This window comes from Schistocerca nitens, chromosome 2 (genome assembly GCF_023898315.1).
Source record: "Schistocerca nitens isolate TAMUIC-IGC-003100 chromosome 2, iqSchNite1.1, whole genome shotgun sequence".
NCBI lineage: Eukaryota > Metazoa > Arthropoda > Insecta > Orthoptera > Acrididae > Schistocerca > Schistocerca nitens.
The window spans coordinates 599,393,595-599,417,405 of record NC_064615.1 but is presented as its reverse complement, the minus strand read 5'-3'; the positions used below and the strand labels follow the sequence as shown (position 1 = coordinate 599,417,405).

The window sequence follows — 23,811 nt, the reverse complement described above, 5'->3', positions numbered from 1 at the left end:
TTTTTCTGATCATTAATAAATTCCAATGTAGCTAGGTTCTTAAATCTGATACTACACACATTAAAAAAAGTTTTGCATCACCCTGGTTCCCAGAACTCCTAAAGATAGACATTGATTGTGGATATTATATCACAGACACAGTCCCTTTGACTGTTCATAGATGTCGCTAAACCCACCCAAAGACGTAAACAACCATGCATGAGCAGCGCCTATTAGATGGAGGGGATCTGATAGCCGATCACTTCAAGTCATTCTACCAGGAAGGAGGTACACGGCTCGTTGTCTGTAGTTCAACCATGCCTAAACCGTCAATACCGCAGTTCGATCGCGTCCGCATTTTTCCTTTGTGCGAGGAAGGGCTCTCAACAAGGGAAGTGTCCAGGCATGTAGGAGTGAACCAAAGTGATGTTGTTTGAACATGGAGGAGATACAAATATGCCTCCCTCAGGCCGCCCAAGGGCTACTACTGCAGTGGATGACCGCTACCTACGGATTATGGCTCGGAGGAACCGTGAGAGCAACAACACCATGTTGAATAATGTTTTTCGTGCAGCCACAGGATGTCGTGTTACGACTCAAACTGTTCGCAATAGGCTGCATGACGCGCACCTTCGTCAGGGATTTTCTCTGCCTCGTGATGACTGGGTGTTGTGTGCTGTCCTTAGGTTAGTTAGGTTTAAGTAGTTCTAAGTTCTAGGGGACTGATGACCATAGATGTTGAGTCCCATAGTGCTCAGAGCCATTTGAACCATTTGACGCGCACCTTGACTCCTGACGTCCATGGCGAGGTCCATCTTTGCAACCACAACACCATGCAGCGCCCACCAACATGCCAAATGGACCACTCAGGATTGTCATCACGTTCTCTTCACCGATGAGTGTCGCATACGCATTCAATCAGAAAATCGTTGAAGGCGTGTTTGGAGGCAACCATCAGGCTGAGCGACTTAGACACACTGTCCACTTAGTGCAGCAAGGTGGATGTACCTGCTGCTTTGGGGTAGCATTATGTGGGGCCGACGTACGTCGCTGGTGGTCATGAAAGGCGCCGTAATGGCTGTAAGACACGTGAAAGCCATCCTCTGACCGATAGTGCAGCCATATCGGCAGCATATTGGCGAGGCATTCGTCTTCATGGACGACAGTTCGCTCCCCCATTGTGTACATCTTGTGAATGACTTCCTTCAGGATAACGACATCGCTCGACTAGAGTGGCCAAAATGTTCTCCAGACATGAACCCTATCGTACATGCCTGGGATAGATTGAAAAGGCATTTTTAGGGACGACGTGACCCACCAACCACCATGAGGGATCTACGCCGAATCCCGTGGAGGTGTGGGACAATCTGGACCAACAGTGCCTTGATGAACTTGTGGAAAGTAGGCCACGACGAAAACTGACATGCATCAGTACAAGAGGACATGGTGTTGAGTATCAGATGTACTGGTGTGTACAACAATTGGGACCACCATATCTGAAGGTCTCGCTGTATGGTCATACAATATGCACTGTGTGGTTTCCATGAGCAAGAAAAAGGGCGTAAATGATGGTTATGGTGATCTCTATTCCAATTTTCTGTGCAAGTTCCAGGAATTCTCCGAACCGAGGTGATGCAAAACTTTTTTTGATGTTTGTATATTGCGCCTTTTGTATCAGGGATAGTATTCCATTATCTCTTTTCCACTTTTCTGTATTGGGCTTAGCGAAGTTATGATGTGTTGTCGTTGCATCTAATATGTATACACCACCATATGTCAGCAGCCATTCATTTCAGTTCCATTGAAAACTGGTGTGAATTGGCCTTATTGGGCTACTGGACACTAAATGAAACGGCAAGTTTACTGTTTATTTATCTCCACGACGCGTTTCAAAGGTTTAAGCCTCCATCATCAGGTGGATTTACATTTGTTATTATGACATTCGTGTGTGTGTTGTCTTACGATTTTTTGGAGGAACTTGTGGCACTGTCTAGTGGAGGAACAAAACACTATTTCAGCCAATATGATTATTGTACTTAAAGTTTGGAAACTTTCACCTGATTGTATAAACGAGTATGAAGTTTAAGCTATTTTAACTAGTCAAATTTGGATTTATTTGCCACCTGAAGTATGTATTCCAACGCATGTATTCGACACCTCAAACCAAACATCTCCAAACCCTTTAAAATTTATTTTATAATAATGTTGTTACGCTGCATATTCTTAGTACTTTATGTTAATGTTTTCTCTTCTGCTGAGGAAGTATTGAATAGGATTGGTGAGAAGAGAAGTTTGTGGCACAACTTGACTAGAAGAAGGGATCGGTTGGTAGGACATATTCTGAGGCATCAAGGGATCACCAATTTAGTATTGGAGGGCATTGTGGAGGGTAAAAATCGTAGAGGGAGACCAAGAGATGAATAGACTAAGCAGATTCAGAAGGATGTAGGTTGCGGTAGGTACTGGGAGATGAAGAAGTTTTCACGGGATAGAGTAGCATGGAGAGCTGCATCAAACCAGTCTCAGGACTGAAGACCACAACAACACATACGATCCTTGCACCCAATAGTTTCCACTGGGTGTTGTGTGCTGTCCTTAGGTTAGTTAGGTTTAAGTAGTTCTAAGTTCTAGGGGACTTATGACCACAGCAGTTGAGTCCCATAGTGCTCAGAGCCATTTGAACCATTTTTGAATAGTTTCCAGACGCCATATTTGTTTACGAAATATGACAGTATACATGTGAAGTCTTTCGACACTGAAAGGAACCTGTGACCACTGGAGGTACTCTGTTTTACTTATTTTACGTTTGCCGTTAGATTTACGTTTAATATTTTGTCAAAAGAAACCCAAAACGATGTTCTGAAATAGTGTTTTGTTTTTCCACTAAGCAGTGCCACAAGTTCCTTCGAATAATCATAACACAACACACACACAAATGTCACAATAACAAATGTAAATCCACCTGATGATAGAGGTTTAAACCCTTGAAGCGCGTCGTGGAGATAAATACACAGTGACTGGTAACAGTAAACTTGTTGTTTCATTTACTGTCAATAACAGTCACTGTAAAGCCTAACCTAAAATGTTGGCATTTAAAGTTACTGGACACTGTCACCTGGTTGGAGGTAGAACCTATTGCGCGTACTTTTACTAGTTTAGTCCATCCATGGCAGGCGCCGCACAGTGGTGACAACACAGTACTCGCCGTCTGTTGCAGGAGCAGCGGGCAGTTCTGCAGAGCCGCTTGGATGACGGCTGCGAGCTCGACCTGGAGGAGGAACTCCGCAAGGCGCGGCGCGAGAACCAGCTGCTGCGCGACCACTACACCCACCTCTGCAGTCTGTAAGGCCCTGCCTGTATATTTCCGGTCTCCACTGCCCTTCGCAGCCTCCTCTACCTAGTTCCTGCTCTTTGCCGGTACCACGTGAGATCAGAGGGGGCTTATCCATGTCCATGCGTGTTTCCATAGGGGAAGGAGTCTCGTGCAAGTTCAAAATGGTTCAAATGGCTCTGAGCACTATGGGACTTAACATCTCAGGTCATCTGTCCCCTAGAACGTAGAAATACTTAAACATAACTAACCTAAGAACATCACACACATCCATGACCGAGGCAGGATTCGAACCTGCGACCGTAGCGGTCGCGCGGTTCCAGACTGGAGCGCCTAGAACCGCTCGGCCACCAGCGGCCGGCCTAGTGCAAGTGTTTATATTCTTACATGCATATTGTCCCAGGAAGAATAATCTGTATTCTGGGGATACGACAGCAATGATCATTTGGAGGAGAAGACTTCATATGGACACAGATCCTATTCCGAATGGTTTCCAAGTTGGAACGCATGTAATGTACGTTGTTATTTCTTTTCTGTGTTATTCAATAAATTGTCCTGTTTACACATGTATGTGACAACATTTAGTAAACATTACAACATTCATTATAGGATATGGGTTCCACCTTTACGCAAATACATTATGTGGTTTTTCAGGATCAACTCTGTCGAGTCCTGCACTGATAACTTGTCATCTGCAAACCAAGCGATGTAAATGTTAATTTCATCGGTGATACAACACATCCCTTAATTTTTTAAAACGTGTCTTTTGGCGTGTCAAAATGTTTTGCGAATGTATTTGTTACTATTCACATTTTGTTTTGACCGATCCTTCTTGTTTTGGATTTCGAGGACATTGCACGCACATCTTAACGTAATTTATTTCTTTATAAATGAGGAGGTATTGAATAGAATTGGGGAGAAGAGGAGTTTGTGGCACAACTTGACTAGAAGAAGGGATCGGTTGGTAGGACATGTTCTGAGGCATCAAGGGATCGCCAATTTAGTACTGGAGGGCAGCGTGGAGGGTAAAAATCGTAGAGGGAGACCAAGAAATGAATACACTAAGCAGATTCATAAGGATGTAGGCTGCAGTAGGTATTGGGAGATGAAGAAGCTTGCACAGGATAGAGTAGCATGGAGAGCAGCATCAAACCAGTCTCAGGACTGAAGACCACAACAACAACAACATGCCTTTTAACTTCGCAAGATGCGGTGAGCACTACGTTGTGTTTCCTAACCCCAGTCGGCATTCCTATGTTCCCGAGAAAGCTTGGCGCCGAATTTGAATTTTATTTACTTTTTCTCTTTCTTTCTGTGTGTGTGTGTGTGTGAGAGAGAGAGAGAGAGAGAGAGAGAGAGAGAGAGAGGTGTGCGTATGTGTATAAGGTCCTTTAGCTGTTTGTGTTGCTTTTGCTGTAAAGTTCCTTTAATGTGTTAAGTAATGTGCCTTTACAGAGTGTAGTGTTTTCATTTAAAACCTGTTTGCCTTCTGCTATTGCCTTCAGTATATGGAAGTTCTGTTCTATTGTTAGTTTGCGGTACAGGCTGTGGCTAGATTTCAGTATTTTTATATCTGTTTCTATTGTAATTGGTTGGTGATTATGGGCCAATAGGTTGTCAGCAAATGTGCTCTGAAGTCTTCTGATAGCGTGCTTTAAACTTCGTGCTTGTTTGTCCGATGTATACTGATTGACAAGTGTTGTATGTGAGTTCATATATTCCTGATGTGTTGAACTTATCTGTGGGTGTCTTCTGTCTTCTGAGTTTTTTCTATGTTGTGTTGTCTGTCCTGTATCCTACTTGATGTTCTTGTTTCTTCAGTATGTTGCCTATTTTGTGAACAATTTTGTTATCGTAGGTGAGAATGTGCCATTCTGCTTTGTGTCTGTGCTGTGGTACGCTTCTTTCTCGCATGTGGTCATTGTGTGTATGTTGTGTTGCTCTGTGTTGTGTAAGGTTTTTTTTGTGTGTGTTGTGCTTTCCTTCCTTAACTGTTAAAAATTTGTTGGTTTAATTTCTCCATCATGTGGGGCTTGTAACCATTTTCCTCTGCTGTCTGTTTTACTGTGTGTAATTCAGTTTGTTTACGGGTGTTCTATTTAATCTGTTGAGCATGAATCTGAAGCTTGCTTGCTTGTGTGCCACCGGGTGGTTTGCAAAACGGCGGAACCTATGTCCTGTAATTTAACTGCAAATGCGGAAAGAAAGGACGAGAGCCGCAGATCCAACAGATGAATATTACAACACGCATTTTGCAAGGTATCAATTGAAAGTTACGTATTTGTAACACATCCATCTCTAAGAATTTCGTACACGTCACTTGACAACTGTATGTTCAACGGGCTAGTTTGATGGCAGAAAGACGTCCGAGCAAAGAGGTTCAAAGGTACGAGGTGGGTTGGGCTAGAATAAAACGTCAATGACGTTGTTTGGATATGACACATACGTGCATGCCACTAGCCTAAAAACAAATGTATATTAAATGTGTTCTGTCTCGGAAACCAGTCGGAACAGCGCATATTTCCATATGACTTTTTTTTTTTTTTTTTTTAAATAAGCGTTGCTGTCATATCCCTGAATATTGACCACCCCTTATGGGACACCATGTATATCATATTTCGAAATTTTGCAGCCAAATTTCGGAGAATAAAGCACAATGAAAACTAGGTTCTCGAAAACGGCTAGGAGTTCTACAAATTAAAAGTTAGAGTGAGCCCAGAATAGCTTCACCGATACCGGTACTTATGCAGTTGGCGCACGTATGGGTGAGAATAACGGCTGTGGTGAGGGCTCCATTATGAGTGGCCATCGCAGGTACGGCAGATGCAGTTCGGCAACACAAATGCTTGTTTCTCATTACTTGAAAGCTATAGCTAGGGAGTCTGCAAATGACGGTATTAACAAATTAGGCAAGTACGGCCAATTATTCGACAAGTACATACCTTCAATGAGTAACAAAAAAGAATAAGTCGGATAAACAAAGGTCCAGACACAGCAAAACAAGTCTGACAACGTGACGCCAGAAGGAAATCTCATAAAACAAAAAATGGACACGAATGTAGCGTAGCAGAAATCATCTCTTAATGCAATACCGACAATATACACTGAAGCGCCAAAGAAACTGGTATAGGCATGCGTATTCAAATACAGAGGTATGTAAACAGGCAGAATACGGCACTGCGCTCGGCAACGTTTACATAAGACAACTATGTCTGGCACAGTTGTTACATCGGTTACTGCTGCTACAATGGCAGGTTATCAAGATTTAAGTGAGTTCGAACGTTGTGTTATAGTCGGCGCACAAGCGATGGGACACAGCATCTACGAGGTAGCGATGAAGTGGGGATTTCACGTACGGCCATTTCACGAGTGTACAGTGAATGTCAGGAATCCGGTGAAACATCAAATCTCTCACATCGCTGCGGCCGGAAAAAGATCCCGCAAGAACGGGACCAACGACGAGAGACAGTCGTTCAACGTGACAGTAGTGCAACCCTTCAGCAAATTGCTACAGATTTCAATGCTGGTCATCAACAAGTGTCAGCGTGCGAACCATTCAACGAAACATCATCGATATGGGCTTTCGGAGCCGAAGCCCACTCGTGTACCTTTGATGACTGCATGACACAAAGCTTTACACCTCGCCTTGGCCCGTCAACACCGACATCGGACTGTTAATGACTGGACACATGTTGCCTGGTCGGACGAGTCTCGTTTCAAATTGTATCGAGAGGATGGTCGTATATGGGTATGGAGGCAACCTCATGAATCCATGGACCCTGCATGTCAACAGGGAACTGTTCAAGCTGGTGGAAGCTCTGTAATGGTGTAGGGCGCGCAATTGGAGTGATATGGTACCCTTATATGTCTAGATACGACTCTGACAGGTGCCACGTATGTAAGCATGTAACGCCAGGAATGCATATCCTCCTATTTCGATCTATTGTACTATAAAATTTTTCCTTATTTTGTTACCTGAATATATAACATTTCTGTGTCTTTGTATATTGTAATAGTTTTACTATTTGTATATATATATATATATATATATATATATATATATATATATATATGCATTTATGTCGATGTTTAATTGGTTTGTTTTGTGAATATTATTTGTATTTATACACTGGGTCTGGCCTAGGGAAAATGCATTTATGTCGATGTTTAATTGGTTTGTTTTGTGAATATTATTTGTATTTATACACTGGGTCTGGCCTAGGGAAAACTATACTATCGAACGAATACATCGATAGGTCGTGTGGAGAACGAAAGTGTTTAGGATCTTTGGTAGTGTTAACTCTGCCGCGTGGAGCGCGGGCAGAGGGAGTCTGGCAGGAGTAGTGCGGTTGAGCAGGTGTGTTGTGTGACGCTCCCGCGAGTTGCCGCGCTTTCGGGGTTTGGCAGCATGTAATTGCGCTCGACTGGCTATAATAGTTTCTAGCACGGTGTCGCGGATGGGAAGCATTAGCTGGCACACATCAAGAGCCCGTTTCGGCTGGTGACCGTGTCGAGAAGAAGGCGCGCCAGCATCCAGCTTCTGCAACAGCGTTGGCCGACAATGATTGACTGTCGCCACCTCCTCGATCGACGACTTCAAACCTTCAATCAACCAACAAGGAAGACTAAAAGCACGTAAAGTTTCAGAACTGTATGGCAGACCTCATCTTTTAAAATTGTTGCATCACAAAATTACAGCAACTTAGCATGAACCTTTGTTGCTCATTGTCCCAATTGCATTGCCAAGCAGGGTCCCTTCCTTTTCCGAAATGAACCCGAGTGTCGTTGAAATTCAAACGCCAGCATTAAAATAATATAATTCAATTTCACTGCCTTAATTTCAAAGTTCAATTAAAGTATTCATAGCTGGCTACAATATTTAGATTACACGAGCACAAATTAAGAGTGCGAGTTTTGTTAGCATATTTTAGCTTACCTGTGACTGCAGCTCAGCTTGGTACGTACTAAATTTTACTATTGTTAATTGTTCAGAATCATTTAATTCAAGTTCGAAGTTAAATCTCTTATTTCTAAATTGCGTAGATTCAAGTAGCTTCTGAAATGATTGTTGAGGTAGCCCAAGACTAAATGTATTTTACTGAATTTCGATATGCTTCAGAAACAAAGTTCACTATTAATTTCAGTCACTAAACTAACTTTCAATTTTCCAGTTTTATTAATTCTTTTGCTAAATTAAGTCAGGGTGTAGCGAAATTTATTACTTCAGACAAAAATTCAGTTTTCACACAACACGTGTCAACCTTCAGTTGCCACGCTTTTAGTGCTAATTATATGTGCAATAACCTTTCTTTTTCAGTTATTATAGTAATTGTCCATAGGACTGGCGACCGTAATTTTCCCCAAATCTCAAATATCTAATTACCGCTAGTTAATTGTTAACGTAACGGCCGCACATTTACTTTCTTTATTAACTTTACCCCATTTCAAAATTAATTTCCACCAGTTTCATTTGTATTTTTCCTTTCATTTAGATGTAACCCTTTCCTCCCTCTTTACCGACAAATTAATTTAGGTGACGATTGCTTTTCCCAAATTCCCATTAGGTACATGCGGTTTAATTTTTCACTGTCATTAAGGTCGATAAGTGAGGGGGAGGTTACAAGCATCCTGTCTGATCACCTGCATCCATTCGTGTCCATTGTGCATTCCGGCAGACTTGGACAATTCCAGGAGGACAATGTGACACCCCACACGTTCAGAATTGCTACAGAGTGGCTCCAGGAACACTCTTCTGAGTTTAAACACTTCCGCTGGTCACCGAACTCCGCAGACGTGAATATTATTGAGCATATCTGGCATATCTTGCAACGTGCTGTTCAGAAGAGTTCTCCACCCCCTCGTACTCTAACGAATTTATGGTCAGCCCTGCAGGATTCATGGTGTCAGTTCCCTCCAGCTCTACTTCAGACATTAGTCGAGTCCATGCTACGCCGTGTTACGGCACTTCTGCGTCCTCGCGGGGCCCTACACAATACTAGAAAGGTGTACCAGTTTCTTTGACGTTTCAATGTAAAAGAAAGGACATGCGTCTTGTGGAGATTATGTGTCAGACGCCTGGCAACTTGTTCAGCAGTATTACGAAAATACAAAATTTTCTTCTCAATCTTTCACATCTGCCTTGAAACAATTATGTATTGGAAAATACTTCTATCTATGTCTTCCTCTCCGTCTTGATTCTCTGTATATTGTCATTGGATAGCTAGCAATTCCTGCAACCCTTTCAGAGTTTTTAAAGAAGGGTTTTTGTTTTCTACTTTACCTAATTTGACATAAATTTACAGGCATACTTATAATAACGCATACCTGATTACGAAGAACTTTCCCTCCACCTACGGAGCACAGAGACTGAGGTGCCATGATATCTAGTGGATGGTTATAATTAAAGTGCAACTGCACACACAGAGGTCGAGTGTGGGCTGTAATTATCGTATGGCAGCGAAACCTGGTAGATATGCTAATGTGTTAATGTGGAACCGATTTACCTTAAAAAGATTACCTCAGGTTTTGGCAACGAGGTGCCAATTAGCACTGTGAATGCACATGACGTGTCACATTGTCCTGCTGGAATTGACCTAGTCTGCCGGAATGCACAAAAGATTACCTCAAGTTTTGGCAACGAGGTGCAAATTGGCACTGTGAATGCAACAAAGACATATAGAAATGTTTCCGTACGTAATGGTTGAGGAACGGGACATGGGGAGAAGCGGCCAAACAAGTGAGAAAGGCTTACACACTTTGTTCAATATAACACCGGAAATGTCGACGAGATGCTGCGTCCGTAAAACTACGTGATTAACAGTTGCTCGCAGCAGTTCCGGTGGAATCTGAACAACGTTGTCCTGTCTATTAATCTTCATATCGGGTGGAGGACGAACGAGTCCATGGTAAACGCTTTCTTGTAGATATCTCCAGAGCGAAGAGTGGATTCAGATCTTGCAGGCCACGTGTCTGGAAAACCTCTTGGGACAATACGTTCATGGAAAGTTGCATTAAGAGGGACATGAAAACAGTGGTTTCCACACTGTTGCGCTCTTCCGAAGCAGGAATTGCATGCCGTAAAAGGAGGTCTCGATAACGTGCAAAGTCACGGTACATTGGACAAGCCCTCTGGCTGTATTCACTTCGAAACAGAACTGACCGAGAGTATAGGTGCTTCTCAATCCACACCACACAGTCACCTACGGTGAGTTGCATTGGCTCTTCGTGCACAAAATGTGCTTTAACAGTACCCCAAATTCGGCATTCTGTGTATTCACTGTACACTGTGGTGTAAAATGTGCCCCATCACTCCATAGAGTCTTGCCGTTGCTGCAGATCATGAGGTCTCAGGTGCAGCATCGCCTGTATCTTTTACGGGCACCACAAAACTTTCCATACTGTTGATCAGGGGATGGACATTTGTTTTGACTCTGCACGAGCTCTTGCACTATCTGGGACACGTGCTGCAAGGTCAGTCTTCTTTAAACCATTTAATGACATCTATCCTCTCCTCAGAACTTCAGTCGACGATACTCCTTCAGTGCACCACTGTAACTGATACCGTTCACATAAAACAGTTTCACTAACAGCACATGGCCTCTCTTCTCGATAGGCATACTATTCGCTCAATTTGTCGCTTGTCAAATGACAGCTTGAATGTCGTACCGTCATGCAGTGTACTGCCCCAGACTTTCACCTGATGGCCACAACTCGAACTAATGTTTTTTCCAGCTTAAATCGGTTACACGTTAACACATTAGCATATCTACCGAGTTTCGTTTCCATACGATAATTACGGTTCACATTGAACGTCCATGGGTAGCTGCACCCAGTAGTAAAGAGAGAGCAACGAGAACGGCCGCGCTGTGTAGCCGTGCAGTCTGGGGCGCCTTGCCATGGTTCGCGCGGCTCCCCACGTCGGAGGTTCGAGTCTTCCCTCGGGCATGAGTGTGTGTGTTGTTGTCCTTAGCGTAAGTTAGTTTAAGTTTGATTAAGTAGTGTGTAAGCCTAGGGACCGATGAACTCAGCAGTTTGGTCCAATAGAAACTTACCACAAATTTTCCAACAAGAACGCCGTAAGTGCGCAGGTAGGCAGGCGACAGGGAGGTGAGGTGGTCGCCCCTCAGAACAGAGAATGGAGTCGCCCGCCACTCAGGACGATAATGTGTTTCAGCACAAGAGCCACGTTATTTTACTCGAGCTCTACAGTGGCACAGGATATTTATCAGTTGTTTGCGTGAGAGTCTATCCACGTGGATGAGCTTGCAACCTGGGTGGAGAAGCATTCAAGCCAGGTAAAGCGCACACTCACAGGCTTGCCTGCCATCGACAACAGATCCGATACAGTTCTCACACTGTATCTACAGGTAAAACCACAGGAGTTGTGCGACGCGAGACAGAAAAGACCATCCACTAAGACTCACTTCACGAATATAATCGGAAATGGGAAAAAAACAACATTCCCCTTATTACACGCACCCACAACCATAGTACCGTCATCTGTGTTCATACTTGTAGCGTTTAGTGAAACACTGATAAAGGAGAGTGCACACCTAGATTTCATACTGTACACTCATCAAAAAAAGTTTTGTATCACCTCGGTTCCGGAAACTGTACACAAAATTGGAATATATACCAGCATAAATATCATTTCCGCCCTTCTTTGCTCATGAAAACCACACAGTGCATGTTGTACCACCATACAGCGAGACCTTCAGAGGAAGTGGTCCAGATTTCCGTATACACCGTTACCTCTAATACCCAGTAGCACGTCCTGTCGCATTGATGCATGCCTGTATTGGTCGTGGCATACCATCCACAAGTTAATCAAAGCACTGTTGGTCCAGATTGTCCCACTCCTCAACGGCGTTTCGGCGTAGATCCTCAGAGTGGGTGTTGAATCAAGTCGTCCGTAAACCTATCCCGGGCATGTTCGATATGGTTCATGTCTGGAGAATGTGTTGGCCACTCTGGCCGAGCGATGTCGTTACCCTGAAGGAAGTCATTCACAAGATGTGCACGATGTGGGCGCGAATTGTCGTCCATGAAGACGAATGCCTCGCCAACATGCTGCCGATATGGTTGCACTATCGGTCGTAGGATGGCATTAGCGGCGTACGTCGGCCCCACATAATGCCGCCCCTAAACAGCAGGGAACCTACATCTTGCTGCACTCGCTGTACAGTGTGTCTAAGGCGTTCAGCCTGACGGGGTTGCCTCCAAACACATCTCCGACTACTTTCTGGTTGAAGGCATATGCGACACTCATCGGTGAAGAGAACGTGATGACAATCCTGAGTGGTCCATTTGGCATGTTGGTGGGCCCATCTGTACCGCGCTGCATGCTGTCGTGGTTGCAAAGATGGTCCTCGACATAGACGTCAGGAGTGAAGTTGCGCGTCATGCAGCTTATTGCGCACAGTTTTAGTCATAACACGACGCCCTGTGGCTGCACGAGAAGCATTATTCAACATGGTGGCGTTACTGTCAGGGTTCCTCCGAGCCATAATCCGTAGGCAGCGGTCATCCACTGCATTAGTAGCTCTTGGGCGACTTGAGCGAGGCATGTCATCGACGCTTCCTGTCTCTCTGCATCTCCTCCATTTCCGACCAACGTTATTTTTGGATCACTCCGAGACGCCTGGACACTTCCCTTGTTCAGAGCCCTTTCTGGGACAATATAACAATACGGACGCGATCGAACTGGGGTATTGACCGTCTAGGCATGGTTGAACTACAGGCAACACGATCCGTGTAGAGAAATAGTGTGAATGAAAATGTTTCGATGAATCTTCTGCAAGGCACTTAACCGTTCATTGCAGGTAGTCGTGTAAATGTCCAGTGTGACCCGGAAGTCCATTAACATTTGAAAATGCGTTAATTCAAGGAATAATGGAGGTAGAGAGGTAAGACTTGATACACTTGCCTGAAGTGACGTGAGGTTTTACTTAAACCAAAGACGAGTGCAAAAACCGGCCAACAGATGGTGCTGAACCAACGAAGCTCATTTCACCCTCGAAGGATCTGTTAACACCCACAACTGCAGAATATCGTAGAGCTGTCATGGAAGCCCCACTGCATGACGAGAAGGTCACGGTGTGGGGTTGACTTACCCCATCGATCGTGATCGGAACCTTTTTCTTCGAGGAAATGCGAGGTGTTGCTTTTCAAACTGTCAGCGTGACGGGTGCAAGGTACCCTGATATGTTAACAGAATCATATCATCGCTAGCCTGGCTGATAAACACCTGCTGCAAGGTAAGACTTACAGAAAAAAAATGGTTCAAATGGCTCTGAGCACTATAGGACCCAACTTCTGAGGTCATCAGTCCCCTAGAACTTAGAACTACTTAAACCTAACTAACCTAAGGACAGCACACACATCCATGCCCGAGGCAGGATTCGAACCTGCGACCGTAGTGGTCGCGCGGTTTCAGACTGTAGCGCCTAGAACCGCTCGGCCACCCCGGCCGGTAAGACTTACAGAGGATGGCGCTCAACTCCATATTGTTACACGTTTGAAAGATCTCTTGCGCACATCGTTTGGTGAGTACTGCGTGTTGGGCCGTCACTTCCGTCATGCTGGGCCTCCCAGGTCCCCAGACTTCAATCCGCATAATTATTGGTATTGGGGTTACCTGAAGTCGCAAGGCTACTGCAATCATCAGACGTCATTAGAGATGCAGTTTTTCACCATACCTACTAACATGCTGTGCAGTGCCGTTCACCTCGTTGTCCCTCGACTTACACGTTTTTTTTTAGTGAATGACAGCCGATAGTTGAGTATTTGTTATAAAGAGCATCATCTTTGCTAAAAATCAGTTGATATGCTAATTACTGGTTTTGTGTCATACGAAGCTCTGTCGGTAATTTTGTGCAATCTTTTTGTTTCAATAAAATCCGATGCAATTTCAAGCATGAGCGTCAATTTTTAACTGTCTACTTACATTATCCCGTGAAGTGTTGAGTTTTGAAATATTAATGGATTTTCGTCACCCTGCAGACGTTAAGTGTAGATTATTAGCTTTCAGGGCAACCGCACAAAGTGGATAGGAGTAGCGCCTTTACACTATAACTAAGGGAAGATTATGCAGAGGCTTTCTCGTTTAGTAATCGCAGGTGAATATTGTTGGTTGCGTGATGACGTGCCTCGCGAAGAAGGGGAAACGTCTACCTGCACGTGTCGCCATTTATTAGCAGCAAGATCGTAGCCTACTGTGACTGCAATTTATCGTTCCACAATATTGCTACTCGCGTTGATCGCGATCCTACGATTGTCAAGCGAATGTGGAAAACAATGGTGTCAAGAGGACCATATTCAACACCATGCATGATCTCAAGCGCCCCACGCTACTGCTGTACGAGACGACAGACATACAGTTTGCTCGGCCGTGCATAACTGTACAGCCACTCCACGGACGTTGAGTCAGAGTGTACGTTTCCTTGCAACAAGACAAGTATCCGTACGGATAATACGATGTCGTCTGGAGCAAGGTATATGTATGGAGCACCATGAACTGTCAACACGGTGACAGCTGTTGCAGCTTCAAGTGATGCGACACAGACACAGGTGCGCCAACAGTGGTGCCACAAACAGCAACACTGGGCAGCACAGTAGCACTACCCTTTCTTTTCAGACGACTCCCGAATCTGAGTACACCATTACGATGGACGTGTCCAAGTGTGGAAAATGCGAGGAGGACTGATTTGCCAGATTGTATTTGCCATCGTCATATGTGCCTAGCAACTGGCGTGTTGGTACTTCTTCTTAACATAGTTGTTACATTTCTACGGTGTTATGGCCAGAAAATCACCTTACATGAGGTCCCATCTTCCAACAGGGTAGCAGCAGACCTCACATTGCCCATGTTGTCCTGACCTACCTCTTTACAGAAGGTGTCTGACTGTTTTCCTGGCCAGCACGTTCTCCTTTCTCAAGGTTTCTCTCCCTTTGAAAACACCTAGCCATTGGTTCCCTATAGTCTGGCACTCCACCACTTGCCAGGCACCAAGACTGATGAACTCTGCAATAGAAATGAACCAGTATGGAATGACATAGCCATAGCTGTCATCCGAGCTTAGCCAGGTAAGAGCAGTTGTTGCTACTGGAGCTGACGGCTCTGTGTACTAAGTATTTGCACACTATATAGCTCCTATTCACCTGCAAATTTGCTCATGCATCGTTCCTACTGAAGCCTGCGGAGGATGAATGGTGGGGTCGAAGTGGCCCAGTCAAACACCTTTGCCAACAAAACAGCGTCTTAATTAGCTTCTGTACGTATTATTTAGCGATCCACGGAAGAAGACATGCCTCTTCTCATTGACCCTGGCCATTAGTGAGGTATGGGTGACAGTATCCACCCAGAATGCTGTGTCAGCCCCAGCAATTCTGACAGAAGGCCCATGGACAGCTGGCAGCTTAGTAGGCCAGCTGTGTCATCAGCAGCGCACTTCTTCTCTTGACGATGACAGTGACCCTCTGTTCAGCCCCCTGTGCTCCAATGCCATTCACCGGGCTGGGACACAGAGACAGCTCTGTTCGGGATTCGACCCATTGCTCCTGCACAGGAGTCAGATAGTAGCTGGTGGTTTGGCAACAAGTTCCTCTTAGAATTCGGTACTGGCAGCAGCAAGCGACAGTGGCAGGCTGGCGCTGCTGGGGCACCAAGTCCCACCAGGAACTGCACTCAAGGCAGGGGGTGCAGCCCGGACTCGAATCTGTGGCTGCTGCTAACAACAATGCTCTATTGTCCTGTAGCCTGAGGTGGCTCTGGCATCATAGTGGTACTACAGAACTCAGCGGCGATATGGAGAAGATGGCTCGATGACGAGTCAATGACGAATCTGCTCTGTTTCAAAATACAGCACTAGTTGCACGTCTCCTCTCTCAGACATATTTTTTCCCTAAAACTCGTGGCTAGTCATGACGTTCATAACAGAGACTAGCCCCTGTTGCAGTGACATCGCCTCGTCCATCGCGGTGGCCATTGCTGTGCTGTGCTATTTTCTGCTGTGGTCAGCTGCCTTCGTTAAGCAACCTGCTTGCCTTTCTATTTATTCTGTCCTATGTGTTGCCAAACAGGTGGCTTCCAGCCTGTGGTAACTAATGGATTCCTTCTTGTGGCTCACTTACCAATTCTTATTACTTTTTCGCTAAGACTTAGACCTGTCGCTACACTGCTGTAATGTACCGGGTGATCAAAACGTCAGTATAAATTTGAAAACTTAATACACCACGGAATAATGTAGATAGAGAGGTAAAAATTGACACACATGCTTGGAATGACATGGGGTTTTGTTAGACCCAAAAAAAGTATTTCTAGACGCGTGAAAGATCTCTTGCGCGCGTCGTTTGGTGATGATCGTGTGCTCAGCCGCCACTTTCGTCATGCTTGGACTCCCAGATCTCCAGACCTCAGTCCGTGCGATTATTGGCTTTGGGGTTCCCTGAAGTCGCAAGTGTATCGTGATCGACCGACGTCTCTAGGGATGCTGAAAGACAACATCCGACGCCAATGCCTCACCATAACTCCTGACATGTTTTACAGTGCTGTTCACAACATTATTCCTCGACTACAGCTATTGTTGAGGAATGATGGTGGACATATTGAGCATTTCCTGTAAAGAACATCATCGTTGTTTTGTCTTACTCTGTTATGCTAATTATTGCCATTCTGATCAGATGAAGCGCCATCTGTCGGACATTTTTTTAACGTTTGTATTTTTTTGGTTCTGATAAAACCCCATGTCATTCCAAGCATGTGTGTCAATTTGTACCTCTCTATCTACATTATTCCGTGATTTATTCAGTTTTCAAATTTATACTGACTTTTTGATCACTCAATATATGCACAGTAAGTAAGATTACATTATTTGCTATCCTTCTTGATGCTGAAACTACAGAAACAATTGTGTGTTTACAAAACTCTTATGGACACATCCAAAAAAAATTGATTAAGATGTTATTCTGTCACTAAAGAGAATGTTATTTCTCTATGAGTAAAAGTTTTGACATCTTTACCATATCAGAAGAACATGATACAACTGTAATTTGAAAGCTTTGGGAAAAATGCTAGTCTTTGATCTCACTCAGAACATTAATCTGTTTATAAACTGATGGAGCTCATTGGTATGTCTGTCTCCTTGCTGTTACACAAATTTTAAGGAAAGAATAATTGTTAATCATACTTCCAAAATGTTAACATTTAATAGTGATGTTTTGCCATTTAAATATTTTATCCTATGGTTGATACATTCAGTAAACAAGCCCTTCATAAACCCAAACAGGAGGTAACCTAAAATTAATGTATTTTCGGAAATGAACTTAACTTTTTCAGAACTGTGTACGATTTTAATAACTAAACTAATTAATGGATATTCAAATATATCTCAAGAATAAGCATTACAACTAGGAAAAAGAAAGATCTGTAAGTGATTTTATTATCTGTATGAATAAGGATGACAGATCTGCAGGATAATTGACTTTTAAAATTTTATTTAAAATATTATCCACTTTGTGACAGCTTTGATTGAAACAGAGCTAATTGTTTTGATATTTCTAGAACAAAATAGGTTAGACCAACATAAAATTCATTTAATTCTTTCTTGTATATATTTCAGTAGACCATCTTTTGAGCTGTTTGTATAAGTTTTCTGCATTGAATTAGAGTGATTATTGAGAAAACTTGCTGTGCATATATTATTATGCTAATTTATTTATTTTTTTATGTTAGCTCATCATACTGCAGTTTGGTTAATTCATCAGTTTTCCCTTTCAACTACACTTGAGAATTTTTTAAACTGGGTCTCTGAAGTAATAATTTTGAATCAATTTTTCAAATAGAGAACATAATCTGCTATAAGATCTGTTGCACAATTATATTTGTGGTAAGCAGTTTTAACATAATAATTTTGTAGATAAACGTTTTTATATTGATTTATCTGAAAGTGTTTTAAATTTAAAACTGACAATCACATATAAACATCTACACCTACATCAATACTCCGCAAGCCACCTGACGGTGTGTGGCGGAGGGTACCCTGAGTACATCTATCGGTTCTCCCTTCTGTTCCAGTCTCGTATTGTTCGTGGAAAGAAGGATTGTCGGTATGCTTCTGTGTGGGCTCTAATCTCTCTGATTTTATCCTCATGGTCTCTTCGTGAGATATACGTAGGAGGGAGCAATATACTGCTTGACTATTCGGTGAAGGTATGTTCTCGAAACTTTAACAAAAGCCCGTACCGAGCTACTGAGCGTCTCTCCAGCAGAGTCTTCCACTGGAGTTTATCTATCATCTCCGTAACGCTTTCGCGATTACTAAATGATCCTGTAACGAAGCGCGCTGCTCTCCACTGGATCTTCTCTATCTCTTCTATCAACCCTATCTGGTACGGATCCCACACTGCTGAGCAGTATTCAAGCAGTGGGCGAACAAGCGTACTGTAACCTACTTCCTTTGTTTTCGGATTGCATTTACTTAGGATTCTTCCAATGAATCTCGGTCTGGCATCTGCTTTACCGACGATAAACTTTATATGATCATTCCATTTTAAATCACTCCTAATGCGTACTCCCAGATAATTTATGGAATTAACTGCTTCCAGTTGCTGACCTGCTATTTTGTAGCTAAATGATAAGGGATATATCTTTCTATGTATTCGCAGCACATTACACTTGTCTACATTGAGATTCAATTGCCATTCCCTGCGCCATGCGTCAATTCGCTGCAGATCCTCCTGCATTTCAGTACAATTTTTCATTGTTACAACCTCTCGATACACCACAGCATCATCTGCAAAAAGCCTTAGTGAACTTCCGATGTCATCCACCAGGTCATTTATGTATATTGTGAATAGCAACGGTCCTATGACACTCCCCTGCGACACACCTGAAATCACTCTTACTTCGGAAGACTTCTCTCCATTGAGAATGACATGCTGCGTTCTGTTATCTAGGAACTCCTCAATCCAATCACACAATTGGTCTGATAGTCCATATGCTCTTACTTTGTTCATTAAAGGACTGTGGGGAACTGTATCGAACGCCTTGCGGAAGTCAAGAAACACGGCATCTACCTGTGAACCCGTGTCTATGGCCCTCTGAGTCTCGTGGACGAATAGCGCGAGCTGGGTTTCACACGACAGTCTTTTTCGAAACCCATGCTGATTCCTACAGAGTAGATTTCTAGTCTCCAGAGAAGTCATTATACTCGAACAAAATACGTGTTCCAAAATTCTACAACTGATCGACGTTAGAGATATAGGCCTATAGTTCTGCACATCTGTTCGACGTCCCTTCTTGAAAACGGGCATGACCTGTGCCCTTTTCCAATCCTTTGGAACGCTACGCTCTTCTAGAGACCTACGGTACACCGCTGCAAGAAGGGGGGCAAGTTCCTTCGCGTACTCTGTGTAAAATCGAACTGGTATCCCATCAGGTCCAGCGGCCTTTCCTCTTTTGAGCGATTTTAATTGTTTCTCTATCCCTCTGTCGTCTATTTCGATATCTACCATTTTGTCATGTGTGCGACAATCTAGAGAAGGAACTACAGTGCAGTCTTCCTCTGTGAAACAGCTTTGGAAAAAGACATTTAGTACTTCAGCCTTTAGTCTGTCATCCTCTGTTTCAGTACCATTTTGGTCACAGAGTGTCTGGACATTTTGTTTTGATCCACCTACCGCTTTGACATAAGACCAAAATTTCTTAGGATTTTCTGCCAAGTCAGTACATAGAACTTTACTTTCGAATTCATTGAACGCCTCTCGCATAGCCCTCCTCACACTACATTTCGCTTCGCGTAATTTTTGTTTGTCTGCGAGGCTTTGGCTATGTTTATGTTTGCTGTGAAGTTCCCTTTGCTTCCGCAGCAGTTTTCTAACTCGGTTGTTGTACCACGGTGGCTCTTTTCCATCTCTTACGATCTTGCTTGGCACATACTCATCCAACGCATATTGTACGATGGTTTTGAACTTTGTCCACTGATCCTCAACACTATCTGTACTTGAGACAAAACTTTTGTGTTGAGCCGTCAGGTACTCTGTAATCTGCCTTTTGTCACTTTTGCTAAACAGAAAAATCTTCCTACCTTTTTTAATATTTCTATTTACGGCTGAAATCATCGATGCCGTAACCGCTTTATGATCGCTGATTCCCTGTTCTGCGTTAACTGTTTCAAATAGTTCGGGTCTGTTTGTCACCAGAAGGTCTAATATGTTATCGCCACGAGTCGGTTCTCTGTTTAACTGCTCAAGGTAGTTTTCAGATAAAGCACTTAAAAAAAATTCACTGGATTCTTTGTCCCTGCCACGCGTTATGAACGTTTGAGTCTCCACCCAGAACTATAACATGGTGGGGAAATCTACTCGAAATATTTTCCAAATTATCCTTCAGGTGCTCAGCCACAACAGCTGCTGAGCCCGGGGGCCTATAGAGACATCCAATTACCATGTCTGAGCCTGCTTTAACCGTGACCTTCACCCAAATCATTTCACATTTCGGATCTCCGTCAATTTCCTTCGATACTATTGCACTTCTTATCCCTATAAACACGCCTCCCCCTTCACTGTCCAGCCTGTCTCTGCGGTATACATTCCAATCTGAGTTTAGGATTTCATTACTGTTTACGTCTGGTTTCAGCCAACTTTCTGTCCCTAGTACTATATGGGCGTTGTGACCGTTTATTAATGAGAGCAGTTCTGGGACCTTTCTATAGACGCTCCTGCAGTTTACTATTAGCAAATTAATATTGTTATTCCCTGTTGCATTTTGCCTGCTCCTACCTTGCCGCGTCTCAGGAGGCGTCTTGTCGGGCCTAGGGAGGGAATTCTCTAACCTAAAAAACCCCCATGTGCACTCCACACGTACTCCGCTACCCTTGTAGCCGCTTCCGGCGTGTAGTGCACGCCTGACCTATTCAGGGGGACCCTACATTTCTCCACCCGATAGCGGAGGTCGAGAAATTTGCACCCCAGATCTCCGCAGAATCGTCTGAGCCTCTGGTTTAAGCCTTCCGCTCGGCTCCAAACCAGAGGACCGCGATCGGTTCTGGGAACGATACTATAAATAGTTAGCTCTGATTCCACCTTCACCAATTCCGCCAACCGCCTGTACGAACTGAGGATGACCTCTGAACCTTGACGGCATGAGTCATTGCGGCCGACATGAGCAACAATTTGCAGTCGGGTGCACCCAGTGCTCTCTATCGCCGCCGGTAGGGTCTCCTCCACATCTCGGATGAGACCCCCCGGCAAGCAGACAGAGTGAACACTGGCCTTCTTCCCCGACCTTTCCGCTATTTCCCTAAGGGGCTCCATCATCCGCCTAACGTTGGAGCTCCCAATAACTAATAAACCCCTCCCCCAGTGTGCCTGCTCGGACCTTGCTGAAGGAGCAGCCACATGTCCACTCACAGGCAGAGCGGGCGATGCCACACGGCCATACTCCACATTTACCCTCCGCCTCGTGCGCCGCGAACGCCGCTGAACCCGCCACTCCCCTTGGGGAGAGGGCGGCCCAACCGCGCCCGGTACCCGCGAAGATGTCTCGACAGCAGGGACAGTGGGTGAAGCATGTAACACCTGGGGTGTACCTGGCGACGCACCAGACTCCCCACTGCCACTACAGTCCGAGGCAGCAGCCTGAAGACGGCTGACCGCGGCCATCAACACGCTCAGCTGTTCGCGAACAGTGGCCAGCTCCTCCTGCGTCCGTACACAACAGTCACACATCCTATCCATCCTAAGGAATCAATTTACTGACGAGAGTTAATCAACTTTTAACTAGACTGCTAATGCACTAAAGGCGGCTGATTATTGACTAAATTGTGATTGCTAGCCACTTCTTGTAGAAAACAATGAAAATAGCACTACCTGTCTCTGGACTGTATTGAAAACAAACACTACCACTACTGGCACTATGGTTGAATAAAGGGACTCTCTCTGACTGTATTCAAAACAAACACGAAATCTATGGAACACTATTAATAGCACTCGACAATTAAAGCTTCCTAAAAGCAAAAACACACGGAAGAAGAAGTGATAAGTAAGAAAAATACAGTTAATACTTAAATTAAGGTAGCTCGCTGCACAGCAGACGTGAAGCAGACGGCGGTTAGGACGACATCAATTCAGGTAATGTTTTTAAACGACGTCTTTTAAAAACAATAACTACTTTTTCCAATTAAATATTTGATTGTGAATTTTCTACTATAGATAACTGAGTATTGTGATTCAGGTTATCTCTGCAAAAGATCTAATTTTAATTTTTGTATCCCCATATATAAAACAAACTATCTGTTGTCAGCCGTGTACATTTATGATAGAAGTGTTTGCAACTTATGTCAAATCGTATAACTCATTTGTGTCCTCATATATAAAAAAAATTATCTATTGTTAGCTGTGCACTGTCATGATAGAAGTCTTTGCAACTTATGTCAAGTTGTATAACTCATTTTTTCTGTGACCCTCTGAAAACTATTAATACTGCAATCATCGTAATTTACAGCATCTTTTCTACTGACTGCAGCCGACACTACAAAATTCAAAACTTTCCACAAACATAGTGAATTGCTATGAACTTGCTCCAAGTGGTAACTGTTAAAATTATATAGCTAAACACTACTAATTTATACATACATACTACTACATGTTTTGTTATGAAAAAGTCACGCATTCTTATTGTTATGGTGTGTTGTTTTTTTTATTTTAACTATGGCTTCTTTCTTCTTATTATTATTCCTTTTTCATTAACTGTTTTTAATATGTACTCCTCTACTTCTCACATCTGCATCTATATTTTGTGTGGTTTCTTAGAAGCATAGATCTTAAGTAAGCTTCTCTTTTTAGTCCTCTCCAGCTGACAACATTATTATGCTTTTCATTTATCACATAACTAAGAAATGAAAAATTATTTCTAAAATACTTCATAATCTGTGTCTAGAAACTTGATTTCTTTGTTTTCTTTGCAGTGTTGAACATCAGGAACCAAGAAGCCCATGTTCACCTTCAAGTGATTACTAAGTGATCTCACGACAGACTTGAGTCAGTGATGCAGTCTTCCTCTTGATCTTCTCCTGAGAATTGCTGTAAAAATATGTCTTCATATGCTTAGTGCTTGTCAAATCAAATGTTAAAAGTAGCAGTAATACAAATACTTACAGAAATTTAAAAACCATTTTCTATTTTAATTAATTTATAGTGTTTACTGGAAATTCTGTTGCTATTACAACTATATATTTCCGCACCAGTACTATAATGAGCGTCTACTGATAGTACTCATAATCTTGATATATACTAGGACCTATTCCTTTTCAGTTCTAAAATTAGAATCATTACTATGTGTCACAATATTACAAATGCACTCATTTATCATTTGTATGCAGTTGTTTTATTCTGGATCATATAAACTCAATCCAAACAGGCCTTGGAAGATCCAATAGCACCGATTGACTGTTGTGTTATCCTTGGCCAATAGGCATCACAGGACACAAATTTGGAGGGTCATG

The 23,811-nt window shown here is 43.4% G+C and overlaps 1 protein-coding gene across 2 annotated transcripts in view; it reads left to right on the top strand.

Annotated features, from left to right (window-relative positions):
• Nucleotides 1-23,480, top strand: part of LOC126236678 (uncharacterized) — a 271,112-nt gene extending 247,632 nt beyond the window's left edge. For both annotated transcript variants that reach the window (XM_049946164.1, XM_049946165.1), the window contains 2 exons: nt 3,197-3,321; nt 23,275-23,480. In XM_049946164.1, the coding sequence (XP_049802121.1) occupies nt 3,197-3,321; nt 23,275-23,326 (177 nt within the window). In that variant the 3' untranslated portion in view covers nt 23,327-23,480. The remainder of the gene's footprint in view (nt 1-3,196; nt 3,322-23,274) is intronic.
• Nucleotides 23,481-23,811: the final 331 nt, after the last annotated feature.